Source organism: Leguminivora glycinivorella, chromosome 7 (assembly GCF_023078275.1).
Source record: "Leguminivora glycinivorella isolate SPB_JAAS2020 chromosome 7, LegGlyc_1.1, whole genome shotgun sequence".
Taxonomy (NCBI): domain Eukaryota; kingdom Metazoa; phylum Arthropoda; class Insecta; order Lepidoptera; family Tortricidae; genus Leguminivora; species Leguminivora glycinivorella.
Genome location: NC_062977.1, coordinates 5,475,410 through 5,487,105, shown reverse-complemented (window position 1 = coordinate 5,487,105; position 11,696 = coordinate 5,475,410). Strand labels below are relative to the sequence as shown.

At 36.7% G+C, this 11,696-nt stretch overlaps 1 protein-coding gene across 1 annotated transcript in view; it reads right to left on the bottom strand.

Annotated features, from left to right (window-relative positions):
- Positions 1-3,145: 3,145 nt before the first annotated feature.
- The window catches only part of LOC125228087 (U4/U6 small nuclear ribonucleoprotein Prp31), a 33,355-nt gene continuing 24,804 nt past the window's right edge, over positions 3,146-11,696 (bottom strand). Inside the window, 1 exon segment of the mRNA XM_048132537.1 lies at positions 3,146-3,356. Within this exon segment, the coding sequence (XP_047988494.1) occupies positions 3,246-3,356 (111 nt within the window). The 3' untranslated portion in view covers positions 3,146-3,245.

The window sequence follows — 11,696 nt, the reverse complement described above, 5'->3', positions numbered from 1 at the left end:
ACCCGTCACCACACGGGAACTTAACTCATCACCACACCAAATCCTGTCTTCAATTACTTTAATAAAATTGCCATGTAAGTAATAAATACTTAAGTAATTGTACCTTAAAATTATTTGCGACAATAAATGACTTTATTTATTTTATTTATTTAATCAAATACAGCTAAATTCATGTCTTATCAAAACAATTCTTACTAGAAATCACTATCTACCATTAGAACAATACAATATGGAATTGTAATATATTCAATTGAATGGTTTGTTTACACTGTTCGGAATTTCTATTGACAACAATTTTATCTTCAGCTCATGGCAGCTTCTTGCTCTTCCAGCCAGCCAAAGTGGACAATCGTTCACTCTCCGTAGATTATCGTAGTTATCTCACTCGAACTTTCGTACTGGTGCGACAGAGCCAACTCAGCCAACAGGCTGTCACTTTGGCTAGGCCGGCTGGACTGCAAGCAGGGCCCGTGATCTGTCCGAGCCGAGGAGTGATAAAAAAGACAAAGTGAATTCAACAAAGTGATTTTGGCTAGGCCGGCAGAACCTCCAGAAGAGAAAATATTGGTTTATTCTCGCTAGTTTCAATCAGTTCGAATGAATTACAGTCCAGATCAGATTTAACGATGTTAATGCGGCTATTCAATTTACGCTGACCACAACTAAAGGTGTTTCGAGATGCTATCCGCGCCAACCAGGGTTGTTAGGTACTCTAGAGTGGATTTTATAGCAAATAGGCTGGGGGCCAAGGTACAGCCCCAATCAAAGAGGACAATTCTATCAATTTGCCTTTTATGCTAGAGTTAGGACAAGAAAAATGATAATGGTGATGATGGCCTTAAAACAATGGGGTTGACAATTTTTAAAAGTTTATTACTAAAGTTTTTTGAAATATTTCAAGGTCATGTCATAACTATTTGAAATCATTACACATTACAACATCACTAATTTATAGTACTTAGATGTCGCCAATGTAGATTTTATTGTACCTGACTCTAGTATTGTTCCATAGTATTTCGTTGTATTTTATAAGTGTAACTATTGGTACTCTATCAAAAACTGATGAGAAAGTAGCATCTTCATTTCCAGCAAAACAATCAGATGCAAATTTTGCTTGGATCCTACAAATGGCTATTACAATTTACTTTTAAATGAAGATTTGAGGGACTTTACCATCTGGCAATTTTATACAAACTATTTATACACTCCGGCGCATTATTATATCGTATAGGTGGGTCGAGTATTATCAACTTTCGATTGGGAGGAATGCTGCTGTTACAAAACTCCCCGTTGACGGGACTACATTGGACCTAGGTTTTGCACATTAGAGTGTAACGGTACCATTCTCACGGTACGCTTATTGGCTTAACCTTAAATGGCCATATGTTTCAAATACAAGTAATTCAACCTGATAAATCTACCTTTCAGTTTATATATTTATACTGCACATTGCGACACTTTGGACAGTTGCTGGGTTTACAAACCTTTCCTATGGTACTCTACATACTATGTACTTGTATGTACTTAGATTCAATGGTAAAATATTTCTATTATTATATTTATTATTTTGAGTATCAACAATAACTTTTCTACTACTTTTTATTTTTAACCCCCGACGCAAAATCGACGGGGTGTTATAAGTTTGACGCGTCTGTCTGTTTGTCGAGTCTGTCTGTGGCATCGTAGCTCCCGAACGGATGAACCGATTTAGATTTAGTTTTTTTGTTTGAAATCTGAATTAGTCGGGAATATTCTTACCCATATTTCATGAAAATCGCTCCAATATGTCGGGGGTATTTTCAAAAGCTTCATTTTGTGGTTAGGTTATTAATGATTGTGACAAATTATTTATGTCATTATGTTTTTTAAATCTAAATAATATTAAAACTAAAACCTGCATTTTTAGACAGTCCCAAGTACATCATAAGAGAAGGCGCTATAGTTTACTATGCGCCACGTGCGTATAGTGTAAGATATTGTTAGATTTTGTTTATTATTTATAGATTTCGTAAACACTCTAGGACTCCGTTTTGTACGGCTAAATTAAATAAAAATTGTATTGATAGAGCTTCTATTGCAGCAGCAGAAAAAATAAAGCAGTGCCACCTCTCAAAATGAGTAGCCTGCAGCGTTCTTAATTCTTTTTAAAATTAAGTTTAAACTTCTATTGCTGTGTGGATAGTCGATGACTGCTTCTATACAGACGATGTAGTCCCGATTCTTCTCTACGATATTGACATAGGTTCTTAAATTATACAATAGGAGAGGAAAAATGGATTGATTATGAATGAAATTGTTCGTTCCCGAATGGAAGCCATGGTTGTAGGTAATTGTATCCAAAATATCCAAAACCATCAACTGCTTACACGCAGTATGCCAAGTTTTCCTGCTGACCCTGGTAGTTTTTAAATAAATTGTTTATGAATTCTTCTATTATTAGCCATAATAATCTGCTCTTCATCTTGTGGTTTAGTACAGAACACCAGATAATTTAATTCGAAGTATGCTTCTCTATATCTGTAATTTCATTCATAAAGTGCATTTTTTAATTTGATGATTATTATTTTTTTAAATTGTGCTCTACTCGACTTTTGCAGCTACAAACTTCAAATTGGACAGGTGACGTAGTAAGCAAATTTAAACCTAACATTCTAAATGACAAGGTTGTAATTAGGTAAGAGTTCAATTTGTTATGACTTATGATAAACTTTAAAATTAAAGTGACGCACAACGTCAAACTCGTAGCGGAAAAAATAATCGTCCAAGTAACCAGCCAGTATTAATACCCATAAATACTGAAAAAGGTATACAACCTCTAGCAATATGATATGCACAATGTTGTATTACCTATTTGTAGAATGGGCACGTAAACAATAACTAATAATACAAATTAAAACAAAAAATATTACCCCCATCAAGATATAGTTCAATCGATTCTACTCTCGATTCTGAACAAACGGTTTTCAGGTTTTTAGTGTTAAGTGAAACACGGTGTATATTATGTTCCGATGGAATCTACAACTACTATTGAGTATTTTAGGAAAATGACCGGGTAAATGTTTTGACTGCGAATACCTACCAGTTCTTGCTTTGGAGGTAGTTCTTAATACATATTTCTTAAAGGACATTGCAATTAAAAAAGGTGTTAAACTTACCAAATATTTTTATTCATGTCAAGTTTGTACATCGACCATTGTATTTCATTTTCACTCTAATCAGACAGAACAAGAGCAGACTTATAGAAGTCACGTGGTCCTCTTTCCTACCGATAAGAATCCCGATGTGTTGGAGAAGTATTTGGCGTTGGCTTCGTTCACACGAGTCTCTGCTGCTTGAGGATTCACGATCTCCAGACCCTGGAACAAGGAGAACATTATAGATTGATCAGTCGTTTTTGAAGATAAGTCCACGGGAAATATAGGGAAGGAATAGGTACAGTTACTTATATTTAGACAGGCCTACAAAAATAATGAATCACCATTTACTTTCAAGTACTGCAATAGGCTAGTTTCCTGTACTTAAAATAAAATATTTTATGCAGTGCACGAAATAAAGCACCACATAATTAGAAGAAATATATGGACAGTAGTTATGTTTAAATATAATTTCTATTTAATAAGCCAAAGAGAAAAGATATAAAATAAATGAATTGACCGGGACGTCACTCCTCAGCATTTCTGAAATAGTAATTCAATTTTCATATTAGCAGAAAAAAAAATCGTTTTGACAGTTCTTAAAAAGAAGCTGATTTGACTAGTAGGAAAAGCGAAAGCGAAGTTTTTGAAAACTTTCTCGGGCTATTTTTTTTACAGACAGGCGACTTACATTTAGCCTGAAATGATACCATCTTATTTACTCAATACAAAGTCACTTCACCTGTGCTTTCCAGGACTAGTTCAACTCATTTTTAATGTTAAGTCTATATAATGTAAATGGTTAAGACGCTACAGGAGCAAAATGCTAAAATGGAAAGGAGCCCTCCTTTCAATTTGAGAATTTCAGTTTAATCAAAAAAATTGTCCATTCAGAACAACTCAGTTAAAAGATATTAAAAAAATTTTTGAATCGAGGTTCCGCTCTAGACTGTTTCCTCCTTCAAAACTTAATCAATCGTAACGAAATTTGAGAATCTGATTAACAATGAAATAATCTGTGTCGGACCGTTTAGTTTTTTTGGCTAATTGTTACCAATTATGAATACCACACTTTTTTTTGCGCCATAATCAACAAGGCCGATTTTGGAAATTTTTGATGGGCTCTAGCGTCTTTAAAAATAAGAATGTCAAAAAAATCAAAACGGTCCGACACAGATAAAAATAATAATAATCTGTGTTGAAAAAATCATTGCTCTATCTTCAAAAACCAAGAAGGAAATTGTCGAGGGCGTTTGTATGGAAAATTGACCCCTCCTGTATCGTCGTAACTTCGAATTAGTTAGCTAACCATGGAACTGGTGAGATTCCTAATTGAAATAACGTTATTCCTCTATATGGAAATAATATTTAGTATTTCACGATTAAATACCTCCAGGTTTCTGGGTTAAGGGAAATGCCTCCGCAAAGCGCATTAACCTTTGGGTCAGGCGAGTCGTTCAGGTTTTCAGGTCATATTAGAAACTATCATCTCCCATACAAACTACGAGTCAAGCCGAATGGGAAATATAATTTATAGCCTTGAGGGAACGCCTGTTTCAAGTGCAGGAGCCTGTTTGGTGTTATTACTCTTACAAGCATCGCACATGGTCTAAGCCAGTGGTGGGAAAACTTTTTTCATTGGGGGCCAAAATATGAAGGCATTTTAGAGGCAGGCCAGATTTACATTAATAATGCATTTTTACTACAGTGCTGGCTATTTTTAAGAACCGGTGGCGGGCCGGATACAGAGGGCTTTACCCACCACTTCGATCATTTTATGAGCGTTAATTCTGAACTCAAGTTTTTAAGTTAAATTTTTGATGGAGTTTTCATGTCGTAGTCAGCACCAACAAAATCATATTTGATTCATTACAGGCCAGCCAAAGTATTGTAATACAGGCAAGCTCGAATCTTTCTAATGGCGAATTGATGAGCCAAATAAACTGTGACCTTCAAGGAAGAAGGACCTTACTCAACTCCGGCAAAATTAGTTATTTTGAATCTTATGTTAAGTTTCATGAACTGATTATGATGTGAGTGTGCTGTGATTGCCGCCAGATTTCTTTGGTCACAGACAAGGCTATTAAAAAATACAACACGAACAATAGTAAAATAACAGCTGCGATGGTCTCTAACTCGATTCACTAGTGTTCGCGCTCCATCGAGAATACACGGCCTGATTGTATGGCAGACCGCAAGAGCGTTTGCCATCGTCACATCTAATTAAGTAAGTAAGCCGGTTCAATACAATGGTTAGTAAATTTCTCGCTTCATTCGCGTTCAGCACGACAGTTTTTTGCTAGATATTGTATTGAGTAATTATCATATCACGCGATGTATCCTAGGTAACGTAAGATGACTAAGAGTTGAACTTTTTGTCTTATAGCTTTGTCTGTGACCTCTTAAATAGCTTGCATTTTCGCTCGTGTTTTCATATTATTTTAATGTAATGTCAAGAACGATTTAAGTAAGGATACTCACGCAAAAAAACAAGGACTTATTTGGAACCAAAGGAATTTAGAACGTTACCAGCATATGCATGGCTGGTCAAAAACCTCTTGAATAGTTGGAAGATCTTATGGTCAAAGGTGGATTGCACAAAGATTCCCATCCCATGGTTCGAAGTGTATCAGACAAGATGGATATGACTAGCCCTATTAATTGATTAAGCGAACCACGGAATTTTTGCTTCATTAATTTCATTATACACTTATACAAACCTCGCGCCAAAGTTTATCCTAAAATGTTTCAAAATGTCACCTTTTGCAAAAAGGCGGATATTTAGCAAAAATATCGTGAAGCCAACGAAGAAAGCGTGACATCAGCGCGAAATGTGTTGTTTTATACGAGCGCTTGAGATGATTAAGACGATTTGCTCTCATTAGCAACGGACCATTGTATAAAACATTCAAGCTGAAAACTAGACAATTAGGTTTGTTTACTCTTCTAAAGTTTAAAAAGTGGAGCATTTTCTATTAATTATTAACAGAAAACGATGTTATTACTTTAGTTATGTATTCCTATATATAATTGATTAAATCCATATGTAATTGAAATATATTACGCACTGTTATATGGTCTCAGAAAAATTCCTTTTCTTTTCAGAATAGCTGATTAACTCAAGCGATGAAGTTTATATAAAAGTGCACAAAACGTACGCCATTGTTAATAATAATTTGAATCAGGATTTCAGGATATCTACACATTTCGACAATAAATGCTGATGTCAGAAAGACAGAACACAGTGTGAACAGTTACTAATAAATACATTTCATTGGACACTTCATTGGACACTTAATGTCGCAATACATTTAGCGTAGACTAGCAGAGAACAACTTCTCAGTTCTTCAACATACTCAAGCGCGTTACTGAAACCCGTAGTTAAGTAATACCAAACAGTATTTTGTGTTGTGTTGCTGCAAGTGACAAAGGGTACCACTGCTCAAAGAGATTCTACATAGTTCATGTAAAAGCCCTGCACAAGTGCACACTACGGTGACTGCTTACGATCAGGCGGGCCGTACGCTTGTTTGCCACCGACGTGGTGTGCAATAAAGACACGGAACATCAGCGAGCGCCGGCGGCCGCAATCTCGCTGATTGGCATCGGTTAACGGTCGCTGGACGCCGGGCGCTGGGCGGAGGGCAGTAATAGCCCCCAGTTTGCAGCTACGGACGGTATTCAAGAAGTCATACAATGCAGTTCCAGAATAATCTACTTTTCTGAAGTTATAAATACATGTATCTATAATAATAATATATTGACCACAATTCCCAGATCGCCTATACATTCCTATTCTGACTTCTGACCACAATGCTGCCACGTTGTCAGACACAATTGTCGCATCCGTCAGCTTGATTGTTTTCGTGTACGTAAGCAATATTATATCCGTTGCCCGTACAAGAGGAGTTCCATGCACATTACCGACCCTAAAATTCCGCATCAGCGTTGTGCTCTGGCAACTTTACTCACCGGCAGGAACACAACACATGTAAGTAGGATCTAGTGTTTGGCTGCGGTTTTCTACAAGTGGGGGGCCTACTTCGCAGTTGGGATCTGCTCTAGATTTGGAATTGCGTCGGCTGTACTGTACCCTGCCACACAAAGTAAAGCGACATGCACAATTTCCATACATCTCTTTACGTTGACGTATTGGACAGTGGACGGTTCGAGACGAGAAGATAACAGAGATAATTTGTCAAATTCCAAGCAATACAAGTGGCATTCTCAACAGACCTTAAACAGTGTTTGGTGAATAGACCGGTCGTTTGCACCACAGGTGTGGTTGCGGTCGATTAAGGCGGAATAGGTATATGTTATAGCGTGGGTTTACGTCGGATTGTTGGGATGCGGTCGTCTTAAACGCGGGAAGATGGTAATTATCTAGACGTGGAATATGAAAGAATGACATAAGTGAGCGGGCCGGTTATGAATCTCTCACGTATCTACACTCCGTCAGTATCTATGTAGGTACCTACCTACATCATGGGAGCGGATGATGTATTATATTATGGAAAATATCTATAAACTGAAGCAAAAAATGTGTTGTGCCCGGCTAAAGGTTAAACCCCATGGATATGGATATGTATATGAATAAAATTAGAGTCACAGATTGCGTCTCACTGTGCATATTTCTTTGGAGCAGCTCTTTCTAAGTCAAACAGGTTTGGGTAGAGATAAAATGTAAGCAAATTAGTCATACCTAGTATAATGTAAGGAGCGGAGTGTATCCGCCGCAAGCACTCATGCCTGATTAAGGGTCTCTCCAATGACTCGAAATATGTCGCTAATGACTAAATGTTAACATCAGTACATCTGGATATTTAAATATGTCCCACCAAAGTTTAGAGTTTAATATATATTGAATTTCAATTGTTTCCTTACTTACATAACGAAATTAACCTATCCAGAATGTAACGGAACTTTATCAAGCCACGTTAAGTAAGTTCCGTAATAAAGTAAAGGACTGTTAGAACAAAACATTATCATTAAACGGGAGAGCTCATTAGGCGTAGTGCTTATGGTTAACCGTAAACTCGTGCCTCATTCTGTCTCGGCAACAAGTGCTTTAATAAATAAACAGATCTTGATATAGATGGTGGTGGTTGTTTGAATTGTTAGTTGCCGGATCTCGCATCGTCATCATCTCCTGAAGATGCGTAATAAGTATAGTGTCCCCCTTATTCATAAACGTTCACTAAAGTTATCAAGCCGATAAAGTCTCGTTTGTTGTAATAGAAAGGGACAAAAGAACTTTATCGGCTTGATAACCTTAGTGACCGTTTATGAATAAGGGAGTGTATCTTTTAGGTATTTCAATAAATGTAAACGACATCTACCCTCAAAAGGCTCCTGAAGCCAGTTGTGGGTAAATGCAAACATTACACGACCACATAAGAAGGTTAAAGACAGGTCGCTCTGTGACAGAAACGCTTGGATTTTGTATTTGGTTGGTTAACCGAGAACTGTTGTAACTACCTGAAAATGTACAAAATATTTGTTTACGATTTTTTAAATATCTAAAAGTACAAAGTATAGAGACTATAACTTACCACCAGGTGTGATCGTGGTCAAACGTCTACCTATTCATACTAAAAAAAAAAGGCGAAACACGTGTCGAGTTTTGTATTTTTGGTGGTAAGGATTTTTGTTTACCTATTGCGGTGATGGGGTCATTAAGGTATGAAAAAGAAAATGAAATCTTCTCGAGGCTGAGGCGTAGGGTTAGAGCCGGCGTAGCTTTATTTGACGTTCACTACTTGAAAAGTATTTCATTTATAAAATACGCAAGTGAGAATAACGGGTTAGCACTGTTAGCAGATAGACTAACACGTTATCTATTCGAGGATTAGAACAGTAATCTTCTAAATTTTGACTTACAAATTCCTTTAAGACCAAATTCTTAAAGAGTTTCGTTTATATTTCATAACACGTTTACGATTAAACATATGGATAAAATTACATATATGGAATTGGGTGGATAGTCCACATAAGGATTAAGTATATGCGTTTTAGTAAACAAGTAATTCTTGCATACCTACACGATCATAATCTAATGTCTAGAACGTGTTCAGTCGTTCATAAGTTCCTTTCCATATCTATCTTACACTTAATGTAGGTACTATAAGATCCTTTTTTATATAATTTTTGAGATAATTTCAGACGCAAAAAAAATGATTTCACTTTGATCACAAAGGTACATAAAATATGTATCATGAAGAGCCGCATATGCTTACTTTAGGGCCGGTTGCAACAAACCGTCTGTCATCGTTAAAGCGTTCGTTAAATTTTATTGTATGGGAAATTCCATATATATCTGAGTGCATGATGATGATGTGTCGGTCAAATGTAACTAGTTGATGCAACTGGCCCTTAAACAGTTATAATTTCCAGCTTTGAAAACTGTAACCATCTCTAAACAAGTAACTAAAATAGGTAAGGTGGATTAGGGTATTTCCGAAAGTCGTCTAATTTCGAAAGTCGCACAAAAATCACCATCATTTCCATCATATCAAGATTCCCCTTTCGGAATTACCAGAGCATTTCTGTCATTCAGAATTACCCTAATGCACCCTATATTTAAAAATATTACATACAAACCTTACTTATTAGTATAAAATACTCATAAAATATGAGACCTATAAACCCAAATAACCTTAAATGCAAAAATTCTTACCCCGGATTTTTCGGGATATTTTGGTATAAAAGCAAAAAAAAGGTGTTATAACACCTGGTAGGGTTAAGTGGATTAATAAGCCAGCCTCAATGCCCCTAAAATTTTAATCAAACACCTCCACACTTGTGATAAAGTTGTGTACATTATACTAAATAGCTCGCAAGCTATGCAAGTATGCACTAACATAAGGGCGATGCCGTTGGCATGAATACCTTGCAACTTAAACGGTGAAAGTCCTAACCAGATCGCCTGAAATACCAATGGGTAATTTCCCCACCCACATGCAAAGTACACATAATGCGCGTAATAAATGTTAGACTGAAAATAAATAAGCACTAAGTACTAGGAACAAAGTAGACTTAAGTGTTCAGAGTATTCTATTTTCGCTCGAGCTCGAGCGATACACGTTTCCGAGGTACGGAAGTAAGCAGTAGTGTATTTTGCAGACTATGATAGTTGTGTTTGAATGACTAGTCAGTCAGTTGTTTTTATAAAACGGGACGTTAAGGGCATTTAAAGACTAGCATTTTATACGAGCGTGGATCATCTATCAAATGTCGGGAAAAGTAACGCGTATATAAACCTCGTCAAAACTATTATAAATGTAGAGCAATATGACGCGAGTGTAATATCGTAACAAATAACCGTACATATAAAATATGCGCGTAAAAATAAAAATACACTAGCCGAAAATCATCCCATAAAATATTAGGGACTTAGGGTCAAGTACCAATTCTTTCTTGGTGTTACCGATGTAATATACAAAAATTGTTAAAAAAAAATTGTGTGGTCTACAAATAAATGTAATTTTGACATTCTACAATGCTACGTTGCTGGCGCAATAAAATTTAATTACTTACCTTATAATTAAGATTCCAACTAATTATTCACCACTAGAGTGAATTTTACTACAATTAGTACTAGGATGCCACGAATGCGCGAGAGTTGTACGTCGAACGTGACATCACGATAACTCCTTAACCATAGATAGGTTGTCGTCCCTACACTGCGTTAGGGCCATGGGCAGTTTCTAGTGTCTCTACTTTCCCCTAGTACTTTCAATTCACGACTGTTTGCTATACTGTTAATTGAGGCCCGGCTGAAATGTATTCAGGCGCAATTATATTTGTGGCACAGATCATTTACATACTGGACGGAGTATTGTACGAAAGTAAGAGTTGCGATCTCACGACATGAGTATTAGTATATGTATTATAGCGAATAAAGGCCTCACCCAATTTCTCCATTGATTTCTATCTAGTGCTATATTTGACTAGTCTGTTCAGTTTTCGGGCAGCTGAGTATTAGGGCTCCGTCGCGATTTTACCTCAGAACTCATTCGGAATTCAGCAGACGAGACCAGCCCAGTTCCATTTAAGCTTGGCCGTCTTCCGATCTGATCCACATAAACCATTTGTGTCTTGGTGAGCATGCTATCGCGTATTTCAGTGCGATGGACAGACCGCGGGAATCCGGAATTACAATAATTTTGCAGTCCACCCAAAAAAATTAAAGAAGTTGGGTATATGCCGTTATATGCTACATGTAAAACAAAGAGGAAATCAGGGCTACATATACTTAATCTGTGATGAGTACTAGGCTTCATAAATGCTTCATGCAGAGTCTATTGTGTTAGTTTATATCTTGTAAGTTGGCGAGCAGACGGCGGCGGGCAGTTAAATCAGATTTGGTGTACTTGTTAATGTTGTTGACAGACAATGAAACATTACTCCGCGTCGAAGGGAAAGTAATTACATAGACAATCTAGTTTCTATAAATGTTTTGACGTTGTTTCTATAAAGGTAACCAAGCTCAGAAACATGTAGCTGTTATGATTGAGTCTAACGGTAGGTACACATCTCAAAATTTTGACAATTATTGATTTG